The following is a 15,814-nucleotide window of genomic DNA, read 5'->3' as shown; positions in this document are numbered from 1 at the left end:
CATTTGAGAGAACAAATCTTTTCATAGAGGACCTTAGCCTGCACACAGAAGGATGACATTTTAAATTTTTCAATTACTGCCACATATTCAATGGCACATACAGCCCAGAATCCAGATTTGTGACATGATATATTCACTGTAAGCAGACCCCCCTCCCCCCACAACAACCAGTAACAACCGTCAGCGTGTGCCAAAACAATATTTGCCCGGCCTTTCGTGGCCTGCTTCTTAATCCCCTATCCACAACTCCTTGCTGTCCGAGGGGAGGGGGCTGGGCAAGGAGAGACACGTCTCAATGTAGGGTTTAACACTTAAGCATCTTACTGCTTCAGGCTGGAAAGCGTGGTTTTCAGGAGATGCGCCCGACCAACACCCAACGGAGCAGCTAAATATAGGAGCGCATGTGCGATTAGCAGAGTGTGAATCCTGAATGAACAGCACAGCCTTGGCAAGAGGAGGCGACTCAATGCCACTTAAGAGAAGGAATTACTCGACCACTTTGCCGTCTACTCTACTACAGTATATTCCCCCGATGCACTAGGCCGGACCACGCCCACTGCAAATGAATTGCCTATAATACATTTGAATCAGGGTGTGATTGACAGTGTTGAATTATTTAAAGTATTCAGCTGGAATGCTTTCAAATTGATGTTGTATCGAATGCCTGACAAAAAGGAAGGACAGAGGGTAACAGTTGATAGCAGTTGGTTATCAAATTTGCACTGCAGAACAGAACTGCAACAGAATACCTGCATACAGGATACACCTGTAGGACGCCTATTTTACTATTAACTATGATCAAAATCCAACAGTAACTTCAATAAACTGAATCCTACACCACATCTAACTTTGACTGTTTCAAGTAGCAGGCTTTGGTAGATATATTTATACCTATATGGTCTTACTCATTTCTGTTAAATATTTTCCAGTCATGCAGTTCACCGTCAGAAGGTTCCAAACAAAAAATAGACAGCGTGCATCAAGAAGCATTTTTCCTATGACTAATTTAGTAGTCACACTTGCAACAATCTTTTAGCCCCAGACCTATAGATATGCTATTAGCCACATTGCCATTTCATGTATCTTACCAAACTATTGTATAGTTTAAGATACAGTAGGTAAAGTCAAGTTTCTTTCACCACATTCTTGTGGTTTTTAGATTGAGTGTTGGAGGGTGCTTGCTTGTGCATTTGTAGGTCTTAATATATTATTTTATTAGAACAAAATCTATTGCTTTATTCCATAGAAGAAGATAGCCTATTCTTGAGTATCCAATGGCAACACTCAAATACTCCAAATATTTATGGATTCATGACACATACATCTTTTTTTTTTCTTTTTAAATTTTGAAAACTTAAGAGAAGAAACACACAAGCTGAATTAGTTTTGGCTGCCAAAAAATACACTGAAGACAGATTTAGCAGTGAAATCCCTGACAACGAAAAAACTTCACTTAATGACTAATGACAGGGACGGTTGATACTATAGCATTACACAAGTATATAATTCCACAATCTTTATAGAATCATGATATAACTAGATTGAAAATATTGATAACAAGCACCCGAGTTGCAACTACTTGTGATACAGCACAATACCAAGAAGACAGGGACTAGGGTTTAGATAGTGGGTCAGCTGATAGTAAAAGGCATCTGGCACACTTCTGTGACGGGATCTGAAGACACACAATCCTCCCCACGCAAGGGCAGAGATGTGATTGAGTAAGAAAAAAAGAGTCAAAGTCAAAAGGAGCTAGACAATAAAACAAAGAGAGGAGAGTTATTTGCTCTACCGGAAGTGTATTTCTGTACTTTCACATGTAGGATACATCTGTAGTTACTCATTTGATATTTCACTGGAACACATCCTTGAACATACAGATCAATACAAATATTCAATTTTGTATAGCCCCAAGAACATTCAGCCAACACTAGACAATTCTGGACTTGTTTTGATACTATCACAATACTGAGGAGGACGGATATATCAAGAAAACTGAGCGTAGAAAGAAGGATGAACACACTGCATTTATCTTCACTACTTGTTGTAAACCAAAAACTCCCCGCAGTTTGTTCTTTTAAAAAATAATGTTCACACTATCATTCAAATGACCAAAATATTCATATACTATACACAGGGGGTTTCTGAAGCGGCAATATCAATCAAAACAGATAGGTGAGCTGATAAGAGAGATGGTGCAAAATAGCTACACTGACATTCATCATTGATATTCACACACACATATACCGGCAATACAGCAACACATTAACTTATCTGATAGATCTCCCAGATATGTACAATAAGTCGGTAAGAGGGGGAAAAGCACAACAGGGCTTAACCAAAATCATACAACATGACCTGGTACAACTTGACTGCATCTTAGTCTTGGAACTCCAACATTTAAAAACACTCTTCACCAAATGGACACTTGACTTCACATACTTAATCATAAATCTCAGTTTATCAACATGGCCGGGTAAAGTTAGATTTTTTTAGGACTGCATTGCTAGCTACAATTTGGCGACTGGAGCTAAACCAGATTGCACAGATGAATGAACGTCGATTAAGAAATTCAAATGCTCAGCGCGAACATGAATACATCACAGCTGACCAAAGAGATATTTAAAAAGAAGAAAAGAAAAAAAAAGCTTAAGTAGCTGAATCATTTGGTCGCTGTAACTAGAGCAAATCCTGAAAACGTTTTTTCATAGAACCAAACCCTTTCAAGGAGGGTTAACAAAAATAGTAGTACAACATAATGGAAATATGTAAATACAAAAAACAATAACAAACAAGAAAAAAAAACTCACATTCTTGATGATATTCTCAAATTAGGATAACTGCATTAATAAATAAAAATACTTAACGATATGTGTATTTGCTGGACGGAGGTGGTTTTGTTTGCATATGTCTGGTTTTTCCTCAAACACCTTGTTGGACGTTTTATATTGTGAGTGTTGGTGTCTAAATCTTTTTCAGTGTTTAAATACTGATTTTGTGTGCATGCATATGTATGTTTGTATGTATGTATGTATGTACAGTACTGTGCAAAAGTCTTAGGCACCCAAGAGTTTTTATATAAAATGTTTCTTAGATGTTTATTCATTTTTTTTCTGCATTAGTGTGTCAGTAGACTGCTCTTTATAGTAAATTTTTTGATATTTATAAACTTTTCATTTAATTATTTTTGAAAGCATCTTCGCTTTAATTTTTTTCTTTTATGTGCCTAAGACTTTTGCACAGTACTGTATATGTATGTATGTGTGTATGTATGTATGTGTGTATGTATGTACACTACAGCACTATGCATCTCCCATTATGAGGCCATGGTATCCTGGAAGCCCCACACTTCCAGCACAGAGACCTGGAAGCTCTCGGCACAGAGCGGCGGGTTGTCAAAGGTGGTGCAGCTGCCGGTGCGCCCGTGGTTCAGCTCAGAGTCGATGTAGAGAGCGTTGCCTTCACCTCCACCTGGTTATACAGAGAAGAGCAGAGCGTTATACCGGGGCTGCAGACACTGGGTTTATGTTTTTTCTTCATGCTTATGTTGACATACAAGCATAAGAAAGAAGGTTTACACTAACACACTTCTAAAATTCCTCTCACACTGTTATATATATCAATCTGTCATGTTCAGTGAGTTATTTTGTGTTGTAATTTACTTTTTTGATGTACCCATTTTCCCTTAACATGCCTCGTCTACTTCTACTTCAGTTAGCCCTTTCCTGTGATTCCCAGAATGCCTTTCAACATCCCCCAGAGAACAGGCATAAGCTTGTTGCATTGAGCTGTGGGTTAGGCATGTAGATGGAGAGAGCAAAAGAAGTAGCGATAGCAGAAGGAGAGTTTTTCCAGTCAAGAAAAGCGAGAGTCATGGCCCTTCATCGAAATTTTGTCTGTTGTCAATGTTTGGTAAGTTATCCAATGGGAATAAGAAAATACACGACCAAGCAACAAATGGGGCAGAAATGCAAGGTACATCGGCAATAGCGGTTTTAAAGTTAAAGGGTGGAAGTTTAGGGTGGATTTTCCCTTTAAGAAAGTGGATGACTGACAATTTACACTCATGTAAGAGACTTGCCAAAGAGAGGTACTTAATTTCTTATCAATTTTAGTGATTCCTTTGACAATATCATCAGTTTAACTCATGGCAAGGAAAGGGGGATCTTACTGGATTCTGCCAGAGTTCAGTAAATTTTGTAATAGTATTGCATTATCTTGCTGCCAAGTCTGAAGTGGCTTTAGCCAAGCAGCATTTTGTATGACTCATTTTTCCTTATCTCAGACACCAAAGATGACTGATAAAGAGTTTAAGATAAAATGTCAGACTGTGTCTTTCAGCAATGCCTTTGATAAATCCTAGGGAAAATAAACCTCTCTCTGTCTCTCACTGACCCACTATGATGGAGTCAAAGTTGCCAGCCATGAACATGGAAGTATTGTTGGAGTTGAGGTTGAAGTGGCGGGCAGAGAGGAAGGGTGACAGGTCTCCAGCGGGTTTCTCAGGCTGCTGCAAGCTTTGGCTGTCAGAGTTTTGGACCTCGGAGGAGGCCATGTCCTCCTGGCCCTGGGCCTTGATGGAGGAGGCCAGCTCAGGGTGGCGGATCACCACCCACTCATAGCGCTCCATCTCTGGCTTCAGCTAGACAGGAAAACACAGCAGTGACAAATGCTCATCATCAATTACGTTGCTGAGCATCACACATTAAATAAACCAGTTTTTCACATTAATCTATATAAACAGAAATAAACATTTATCTAGCTTATTTCACAATATAATATCTTTATAATTGATAAAATTATCCAAGGACACAACCTATATCTTGATTCCAAAATGGATAAACATAATTAGTATGAGATGCTTCATGTGATAACCAGACATGACTATTTTATGCTTAGGCAAAGGTCGTACTTCATTAACTCCCTTCTCCGCCCCTCTACTCCTCTACGGCTGTCTGATAGATGTCAGTCCCTGCTCTCTGTCTCTGTGTCTTCTGGTGTCAGGTGATGGCCCAGTCAGATACTATTGTACCGAGATGCTCGGGTTACAGGAGTTTCCGATCTGTGTGTGCTTACGTATGCGTGTGTGAGATGATGGTGTTTTCTGGCGAGCAGGCTCAGAGAGCCCACAGCTGTGAATCAACACAGATAGCCAAGTTAATAATTCATGCAGAAGGCATTAGAAAGCCTGTCTATTTGCTATTTGCAGGCCAGGTGTTATGATAACTAAAGCTTAATGCAGCACCATCATAAGCAGAAAAGCATGGTGTGAGTTTTTTTTGTTGCAGAGGAAGACATGGCCACGAAGGCCCAGTGACTTCTGACCTGCTTGACAGGCTTTTCCTTGGAGAGCCAGATGGGGGCTAGAGAGGCCAAAGGGGGCCAATCACACTGACACTAGTAGGAGCTAAAGGAAACATTGTGGATGGCACCCTCTGGTGGCCACATTGAGGCACTGCTCAAAAACAATGAAGTGCAACGTCTTACCTTGAAAGGACATTTGATCTACCTAAAAGGCTTCCTAAAATTACTTGAAAGCGAAAAAGTATGGGTTGCAATGGAAATAAGTAAACCAGAAAGACAAAGTACTCTTTTTACCCTGAAGACAAAGCACTCCCCCGTGCCAAAGAAGCTGACTTTGTTGCCTCCTCTCTTGCGCTCCTCCCAGTCCGTGGAGAGGAAGGCCCCACATACCTAAGGCAAAAAACACATTAGTATTAGCAAGATTCACTGCAGTGGTTTGCTTTATTTTCTAAACCTTAAAAAAAAAGATCCAAAATTTATACTGCTGGATGACTGGTATTAGTTAGTTAGTTAGTATTAGCTGCTGATGTCTGTGCTAATGTCCCTGTGAAATACCAAAACCCAATCAAATGACACTTCTTGTGGGCTCAGAATAGAGCCTCTCTCTATTTTCAAATGCATTAAGCTAGCTCCATTTACTGATCATCATCTCTCCAATTGACTGAGATCTGAAAGGGCCTGAAATGGGAAATATCATGTCAGGAACTAGGCTATGGCAGTGACGTTAATACTGTTTTATTGACTCCACTCCACCTCACCTGGTACCTTTAATATCAGGGCAATTCTGTTGTACTGAACAGGGAATCCCTAAAATAAGTGTGTTTCTCTCCATAGGTCTAAATATGGACAGATCATGGAGGAGGATCCCCTAAGGCTGGGGACACATGAGAGGATTATCAGGCTGATTAACACGATATTTGGCGGAGGAGGGGAAACCCTGACTGTCCGACCATTTTATCTGGTAGTGTGAGGAGTTTACAGATTCAGTCTTATCCAAAAATGTTATATTAACAAGTTATATTCATGATAATGTGTATCTAATATTTTTGGGGCATTTTCGCCTTTATTAGACAGTTCAAAGTTGAGAGAGGCAGGAAAGACTGGAGAGAGAGGGGGATGACATGGGTCCTGGGCCGGATTCGAATCCAGGACTTTGCGTTTCAATGCGCCTTTAGACCACTGAGCCACCAGGACGTCCCCCTGTGCCCATGTTGACTGCCTCCCATCAGCCACGGATTTAACCAAATTTTCAACCCCCCGAAAATTTTTTTGTAAAACAGATTAGATTTATTGTAAGACGTAAGATGTAATGTGCATATTAATGTACGTCAGTGATGTTTCAGGAGTCAGCAGGATAATTATGTATACTGCTGACTCCTGAAACATCACTGATGTACATGTTAGTTACGTGTGTGATACTCTGTCCTTGTCTTATTATGTAGTGTGAGCATGAGCATGACTGAGAGAAAAACATCTGTGGAAAGTTGCTGTTACGTGTGTGATGCAAAGCGTTTTCAAAATCAGTAATCAATTTTAACCTTTTAGTCTTTTACCGTGTCCCTAGCCTAAGTCAGCAGGTTGAATATGAGTGCCAAAGGTCAGAGGTCAGAAATGTAGCCTACATCAGTGTTCAGAACTAAAATATCAGATACACTGTGGACACAGCATAGTAGGCTGCAAAAAAAGTTATAAGCAGATAAGAATCAAAAGGATTATATGGATTAACACTGTTGATGAGATAAGCTTTTCAAAGTGTATTTTAAATATTCCCTGACAATCTTACTACTACATGGATGTGTGTGTGAAAATGTATTCATAGTATTCTGTTACATCACCACACAGCCATCTTGGTAGGAAAGTAACAGGTGATTGTAATAAAGTAACAGGTGATTATAATCAAATGACAGCCACAGCCAATGAGCTGTGTACATGGTAAAGCACCATATTGGTAGGAAATGCATGTGACATCATGAGAATACTATGAAGAGGGGAGTCGTGAGGCAGTTTGCTTTGTGTGTGTGTGTGTGTGTGTGTTGTTTACATCGCCATCGGTGGTCCGGATGAGGAGCAGAGTGGGTTCGTAGCCTTCACAATGGGAGTAGAATCTGGAGCGAGAAGGAGGGGGTTTAACTAGTTTGGTTTGGGGGAAAAAGGTTCATTGACTTTTTTTTAATGGCTCACTTTATTGGCAATACTGGTGTACTTTGGATTGATAAGATTTACTGAAGCATGTGTACAGTGAAGCAGCGCACTGGGTAAATATTAACAAAACTCGTACACAGGTCATGTTATCCTACTGAAGTTACTTCTGTTTTCACTATGGGAATAAACCAAATAACAGGCGTTTGTGAAGGAAATGCTTAACATAATGGCTGTAAACTCACTCCATGACAATAAAGGCAAGTCTGCTGATCAGGACAGGTAGAATCTGTTCTTGTGGAATAGTACTGGCTTCTGTAATTGTGAATCAGGGCTAAACAGAACTTGAGCAGGAACCCAAAGTGGGATGCGTGCAGTGTACTGAGGTGGGCACTGGTCTACCTGTTAAGGCTGCAGCCGTGGTTGGAGGTGGTGAAGAGGAGCTGGGGTTGGCACAGGGCAAAGCGCTCGGGGATCCATGACCAGATGTCCCGCATCTCCTTGGCGCTGACAATCTCCGAAGAGAAGGTCTCAGGGTTTAGTGCTAGCTGCACATTCCGCCTGGGGACCCAAAGAAAGATAATAATAATTATTATATTTATCATCTTTCTTAAGTTTACAAAATGCTTCACATCCAGTAAAAACAATAGACAGATGAAATAAAGTACAAAAACAAGTACGTTATGTAGAACAAAGTGTAAAAGAAGGAGGTGCATAGCAGTATCTTATGGCAGGAGGGAGAGATGGAGAGGTAAAGTGGAAGGAAGAGAGGCAGATCACACAGTTGGTGATGCACAAACCTTTCATCAGTAATCCAAAGCAGATGAAGCAGCTACTGTATTCAAGGCAATTATGTTGGGCCAATCAAAATGGTACATCATCATAAAGGAATAACCAAGCATAACTACAAGAGCACATCTAACTTGAAGCTTAATGAGCATTATTTGATACATAAGAAATGGTTTTGAAGAGAAGATTAGAGAAGAAAAGAGAAGAGAAGAGAAGAGAAGAGAAGAGAAGAGAACCCACCTAAAACTGTAAAAGAACCAAATGAAGTAAACACAGGGGTGCAGATGAGACAGAAGATGGTGGATGGGAAAGGATGTGGCAAAACCAAACAAAAAGGAAACAAGAACAGAATGTGAGACAAGGATTGACAACTTAAACCATTCCCCCAAAGCAAGCTATTATACAAAGCCTAAAAAACTTGACATCCAATAAACCAGTTGAAACTTCTTTAGCAATGAATCTACTGGCTTCATACAGTCTGCAGTGTGCACATGGGGTAAATTGTATTAAATACTCCAAACTTATTCTGTACAATTGTAGGACTGCATGCCTGCCTCTCATTCCTAGCATACCATCATGATTTGGTTTATGGTCTAGGAACTGTGTCTTGTGTTTATTTATACTCGCATTAATGGGGAAGCGGCACGGATGTAGACCATTCCAATTCTAATTACAGCCATAGAAAAACCTGGGCGAGATATTTCTGTGTAGACATTGAATTTCATTGTGAATCTTGAAGGTATGATCGCTATGACCCTCCCATCTCAAATCAGCTGATTAAGATTAAGATCATATCAATGACTTGTGTGCTTGGTTGTAAGAAGTGGTGGGAGAAAGACTGGAGTTAGCCATGCAGTTAGCATTATTCAAAAATAATTGAGTAGGTCTACACAGTGGTCCAACTGTGATTGGTCATATTTTAAAATAGCCAAAACCTGAACATTGGTTGCTTGCATTTTGTAATCCAGAGAATTAACTTCATGAGGAATCTGGCAAATCCCTAAATCCCTAAATTTCCCCTAAGAAAGATTGATGTGAGTTGAAACATTTTCAAATAATGAGTCGATGTGATGTGCTTGATGGCAATAAAATCTTTTCAGATACGATTATTTTCAAAATCCATTTCCCTCCCACTATTGCACTGTGAACACTACTTGCAAATGAATGAAGGATTAGCTTGATATACATAAATTACTTCATGATTGAGACATTAATTTCCCTCTTTTAGGTCTTGCAAATCAACATGGTTGAGGCAATTTGCTATTGCACATGCACTGCAGTCTTAGTGAATGTGGGATTCAGTCTCCTTACTTGATACCGGATAGATAGTAGGATTGCCAAGTAAACCCACTAGGCACAGCCTAGTTTCCTCAGCCTAAGATGCTCACAATCCACCCACTAAAAATCATATATGTATAGGTCATACCGCTTCTGTTTGACAGTGATTCCCTTCTGCTGCAGGGACTTTTCATTGGTGAGCTGCAGCAGGGTGATCTCCTTACGGCTAAACAGACGGATGGAAAAGGCCTTCTCTAGCAACTTGTCAGGTGTGACGGTGGAGCCGATGCCCTTAATGAATGCCTGAATGTCTGCCCTGACTCCCTCAGAGTCTTGCTGCTGCTGGCCCGCCTGGCCCCCCTGAGCCCCTGCCTTGTTCTTGCGATAGAACTTGAGCAGGGCTAGGGCGACTCGGTAGAGGACCTTGTAGCCCTCCACCAGGTAGACGTCTAGGACCCTGGCCACATGGTTGAAGGGCAGGTCACCCAGCACCCAGCGCTGCCAGTCTGAATAGACCTCCAGCACATCCTGGGCTGTGGCAACAATCAGCTTGTGGGCGGCTGGGCAGTACTTGTTGGCCAGGTCTCCGAAGGTCATGCAGCTGGACTCGTAGGCCAGGTACGTCTGGTCTAGTAGTCGTTTGCCTGGCTCATTGCAGGACAGCATGCGGCTGACGAGCTCAAAACACTGTGCTTCATCTGCGCTGAAGTGCAGGAGCAATGCGGTGACAGAGGGCAGCGCCGGGCAGTAGGAAATATCTGGAAACTGTCCAGCCAGGCAGGAGATGACTCGATGGGCCGAGGCCACTGCCTCTGCCTTCAGGCAGTAGCGTGGCACGGGACTTCCATCCACAAACTCCGGCAGTGGGATGATGGCGGAGGTCTTCTTGGTGGCTTTACTTCCCATGAGGTCACGATATACTTCTGCATCTGGGGTAACTGTACGACAGGGAATGGCTTTGATGAGCTGCTGATAGACTTGTGCACGCAGTTTGTGGTTCTTGGCCCAGTGGCCTTGCCGAGCCATCTGTTTGAACTCTTTCAAGTCCTTACAGTCCACCTTGGTGGGCCCGCTGCTCTTGGCCAGCTCCCCCATCTGGTTCCAGTCCACAAAACTGCCGTAGTCCTCCTCAGCCATGGTGCTGGAAACTTCTGGGACTGTGGCCTTACTGGGAGAGGAGAGGGAGGCTCCGGGGTATGACTAGCCTTTTGTCCTCCACACAACAGATGATTTTGTTATTTTTCTTAACTGCCCATGATGGTCACTGGAATAGAGGAAACAAAAATGAACAGATGAGAATGCATCTTACTGAAAAATAGGGTTAGACTATCATGGCAATAGCCTTTTTACCACAGCACGGTTGCAAAAGCACCATGGTTTTCAAGAGCTGAATTCAGGGGTGAGATACTTCACTCCTCTACCTGGGCACTATCAAACTTCATCACCAAACATTCACATCTTAGCTGAAATTTTTCACACAACTTCCATTATCTTTTTCTCATATGCAAATTAATATGGATGAAATACCAACAGGATAACATACCTCTGGGTTTTTCATCTATTAGTTTGCATGAACTGCTGCAATATAGTGATCTATGTTGACATACTGTATAATCTTTTTAGGATCGTGAGACAAAACAAGTACTTTTTTTTCATTACAAAATCACACTTCTATTCACAAATGCATGCTATAAGCTATATTTTCTACCGGTACAGCTACTAATGTTACTGTATTCTCCATAGAAGCGATGAGGCAGCGGATAAAAGTACGGAGCCAGAGAGCTGAGATTCTTCCATGCCTATCCGTTCCTATGTAATTGGCTAGCTTGTAGGCTAACTATATCCATTAGCTAAGGATAATACAAAGACTCAGGATTAGCAGGCATGTTTATCCATATCTGTTTCCATTGGTTTAGAAGTGATTATAAACAGGTTAGGAGGGGCGTGTAAGCAACTGGCCACAGTCAGTCAGTAAAACAACATTAGCCAATTTCACTAATTAGATTTGTGTTCTGGTAAAGATCTTGATGGGAAGGAGTCGTGTACGTCATACATTTCACACAGCTGATACAAAATTTCAAGCAAAGCCACCATAGCTAGAGTGGAATGCAGTGCGGGGCTATCTTAATGGTGGCATGTGACAGCCACAAAACAACTTCAGATGACCTTTGATGCAGAAATATGTGTGAGATAGGTTTTATAGGTTAGACCGGGTTTGTTACTGAAGTCATTAAACTGTTAGACTGATGGTGGTGAGGGAAATGAAAAAAATATAGGCCTATACATTGGATGTGGTAAAAGACATTCAGCAGTACTGGAAACATACAGCAGTATTGGAAATGACTGTCATAGATTCATCATTTCACACTGATTCCCAAGTGGTCACATGGAGATTCATGTCAATACATTACTTGAAGTGAACCGGGAAGATCTTGTTGTGAGCATGTAGAGAGATAAAATGTCCTACTCAGAGGGTATGTTTTCCTGTAATGCATCTTCTTACTTCTGACAATGGATATAATTGACCAAAGATAGATTTGAATCCAGACACAAAAAAGCTATTTCATAACTGCTGAAAACAAGCACAGCTGCCTTTAGATTTAAGTGTCCACCTTGATAGCTAAAATTGGGGCAACTCAGCCACATCCCTGACGGAGACTGAATAAGGTATCCTGTACAAGAATGGCTGGCACCAATAAGATGGGTTGTTGGGTGAGGGGCTCTGGTCCTGCAGTGGAGACTACTAGTGGAGATGGGTTGTCTAACACTATGGAAACAGGACACAGGTGGCTCACAGGCTCCTGTCCTTCTGAAGAAGGCTTAGCCTACTTAACTTATGCATATGCTTTTAGGTCTACACTATAGGCTACTGTCCATACTGGAACCAAGAGGTCTTGTTTTGGTCAAGACCAAGTAACATTCATGCCATAATTCTCATCTGTTTAGACCAAGACTCTGGTGTTAATAAACAATCCCAAGCACAGTTATTTGCAAAGAACATTTTGACGTTCCTGCACAATTATTATGCAATATTCAGTTATTCACAGCATTCCTACACATTTTCCATTTTAAAATTCCATTCGTAATGACTGTAATTTTAAACTTTTGGTTGGTTTTGAACAGTGATCCAACATAACAGTGACTGGGTAATGTGACTGTCATGCTATAAGCTTTACACTCATTCCAACAGATAGATGTCACAACATGAGAAATGACAGTGCATCAACAAATATATTAAATATGTATTTCACTGAATGAGCACTGAAAAACAGTTTTCTTCCAGGCATTTTGTTCAGTTCCTTTACTTTTCAATACCTGCATAGGAATGCTGTGCTCAAAATGCACATGCTGTCGCATGACTATATTAAGTTACAGATCTTGTCTGAGCGACAGATAATAATGCGCACTGTTATCTACAATAAGGAGGTGTTGCCCTTAGATGCCTGATTGGGGATCAGGTTTGCAAATTCCCTTTTATTAAATTAAACGGGACAGGGAAGCTGATTCCTAGTCAGAGGCCAACTGTAACGTACTGGAGCTGTCACACTAAACTGCACCGGGGCAAAACTCGACAGAGCGGGTAAGGTATTGAAGGTAAATCAAGGTTTGCAGATTTCTTACAGGCTCAGCAAATGCCGATGCAAAGACGTTATATGCAGGAATACCTCTCCTCATTAAGCCTGAGCTAGGTGAGCATAGCTAACACCAGTCGAGAATCTGTAAGTTATGTCAACACAGGGGATTGACAGCTCTGAATGCGTGCAAGGGTGTTCAAACTAAACTGACAGACAAGCGACACCGCTGTGTGCATTAACAGAATGACTAAATTATACCTTTAACTAGTCCGTTTCCTGTCGAAGAAACTATTAACGTTAGCTACCTAGCTAAAGGTGACAGTAGCTTTATAGCACGTTACAAGAAGTGCACACAGGTCACAGGGTATTTACCGCCCGAGTAAATCTGATACACCCTTTTCCATTCACGCTTGCCAAGTTAGCATTGCTAACGTTAGCTAGCCGCAGGCTACTCACGTCAGTGTGTTTCACCAGCTAGTCAGTTTAACCAGACAAGGAGAACTAGCCAACAAAATATCAAGCAAGACAGACAGACAGGAAGCGATGCAAGTGTTGGCGGAGACCACCTTTACTTGCTACAATGTAGTGGCTAACGTTACCGCACTAGCTAACATTGATTTTACCAACCGCAAATTAATTTGGTCCACAGGCTTTCTCGGTATTTGTTGATGTGTAGAGCAGTCGGCTTGAATTAGTTGAAAAGCAATGCATGTAAATCACGAAACCGACATCAGGGGTACGCATTTGCTTTTGTTGCTTTCAGCCGAAGACGGGTCAACGAACGAAAAATAACTGTCAAGACATAACTACTCCTACCTGGACGTGAGATGTCTTGAGATGTGGAACTGCATTCATATTTAGTTGCTTCGGGCATGCGCAGTGCTTCCTCCTCCGTCATGGTCCGTGCCTGTGCTCACTGCTGGAGCTGCTGGGAGGATCCATCTGGCGGAGTGCAGAGGAGCTCAGGTGGGCTGGTTGAAAAACACTGTATACAACCATATCTCTCGTTTTTTTCAGGAAATTATGTCCAAACCTTCAAGTTCAAGGATACATAAATGAAAAAACTAAATAAATACATTGTCATCATAAGCAATTAAACATACCACCACTGCTCTTTTATCTTTATACTCTGTCTTACACGTTTAGAAATGGCCTATCATCTTACATGTCTTGAAATAGCCTATATCCCTTTTGAATATGAGCTATGGCAATGTGATAATTCATTTAAGAAGGATACCATACAAATACCACAACACAATGGAGTGTTGGATGGAGCAATTCATAGGAGATTAAAAATACCATATGAAAGATAAGATCACTGTAAACTTACTATTGTGCACCAAAGAATGATTCCCCATAGGAATATTATAAGAGTTTTAAAGTGCTGTTTTGTTGGGGATGGCCTTGAAATACATAGCCTTAATATGTGTCCTTACCATGATCATTAAATCTACTTTTGTAGAAACTAAGCCGACTACATTGCAGTGACCATGGAGTGGTGGTATGGCAGAGCAGAGCATCAGATTTGCCTTGTTTACTTGCAAAGCTCTTCTGTCAAAGGAGTAATGGCACTGGGAGAGGACAGGAAGTACCCAACCAAGGGCAACAACACCCTGCTTTGTCCTGTACTCAAAGCGACCGCCAAAACACAGCCGCCCAGCACATGACAGTCATTACTGATAATTCAATTGTGGGACCACCGCTGCCTTCCAAAACGACTCAGGCTGAAATGTTGTTCTGCCTCTTGTCTTGTCCCTCTGCCCCTCGCAAATGCCACTGATGTTTTTCATGTCCTCATTCAGCGCTACTCTGACCTATTTAGTGCTACTGCCATAGCAGGGCAAATGTGCGTGCCTCAGCTGTGAAGTCAATGGACTTTAAGAGGATCTGACATTCATCTGTTTCTCTCGATCAGACTTTAGCCATACTCTTTCATACTTTTTTGTCTTCAGCCATCATCATGGCTGGTGAATCTCAGAATGCACCAGCCACTTTCACTATTTTACCAGCCAACTAGGTTTTTAGAGTAGAATAAAACCCCAAAGTGATGCTTGGTCATGTGCCAAAGAGGCTGGTAGAACAGGGGATCTTTCAGCCTCAGCCAAAGATTTACCAGCATTTGGCTGGTTGCTGGTGGCTGGTGTTAGTTTCCCACCCTGCATACTATTATTGAGGGATGAGAAATCCATACGCACTAAGTGTCAGATCGATACACAGGACCAAACACAACACTACACAATATTAGACTTCTCTATGTAATGGATGGATCGTTTTTGGTGTGACTTGTTGACAGCTACAGCCATGGACTAGTTTTCCTGCTGTTGCTACTGCTGGCTGCTGGTTCTGATCCAACAGACACTGATGTGTGTTGGAGAGCAGACAACAGCCGAGTCATATGAGGTAGGCAGGCCGTTCTAATCCACAGGAACACCATACTGTATCGTGATCAGGAGACATTTTAGTGGTACACGACATGCACAATCTGGAAACATCGACCACTGAGCAGATTGAGAGGCTTGTGTACAGTACTGTATGTGTGCATGTGTTGGATATATGTGTGTGTGTGCAGTGGTGGAAGAAGTACTCTGATCCTTTACTTAAGTAAAAGTACCAATACAGCAATGTAAAAATACTCCATTACAAGTAAAAGTCCTGCATGAAAAATCCTACTTAAGTAAAAGTACATAAGTATTAGCAGCAAAATGTAGTTAAAGTATTAAAGTGAAAGT

At 41.5% G+C, this 15,814-nt stretch overlaps 1 protein-coding gene across 1 annotated transcript; it reads right to left on the bottom strand.

Moving 5' to 3' along the window:
* Window positions 1–1,794: 1,794 nt before the first annotated feature.
* Window positions 1,795–13,838, bottom strand: tbc1d24 (TBC1 domain family, member 24). The gene is made up of 7 exons (XM_071541361.1): window positions 13,713–13,838; window positions 9,659–10,774; window positions 7,846–8,004; window positions 7,346–7,409; window positions 5,599–5,694; window positions 4,396–4,642; window positions 1,795–3,471 (listed from the first exon to the last, which is right to left on the bottom strand). Exons 2-7 carry the CDS (start codon window positions 10,645–10,647, stop codon window positions 3,317–3,319), a joined length of 1,710 nt encoding a protein of 569 aa, XP_071397462.1. The 5' UTR covers window positions 10,648–10,774; window positions 13,713–13,838; the 3' UTR covers window positions 1,795–3,316.
* Between the last annotated feature and the right edge of the window lie 1,976 nt (window positions 13,839–15,814).

This window comes from Centroberyx affinis, unplaced genomic scaffold (genome assembly GCF_046629955.1).
Source record: "Centroberyx affinis isolate AG114_WGS23_722 - 3 ecotype Tasmania unplaced genomic scaffold, CSIRO-AGI_Caff_v1 ptg003856l_1, whole genome shotgun sequence".
In the NCBI taxonomy this organism is placed as follows: domain Eukaryota; kingdom Metazoa; phylum Chordata; class Actinopteri; order Beryciformes; family Berycidae; genus Centroberyx; species Centroberyx affinis.
This window is presented reverse-complemented; position numbering and strand designations above follow the sequence as displayed.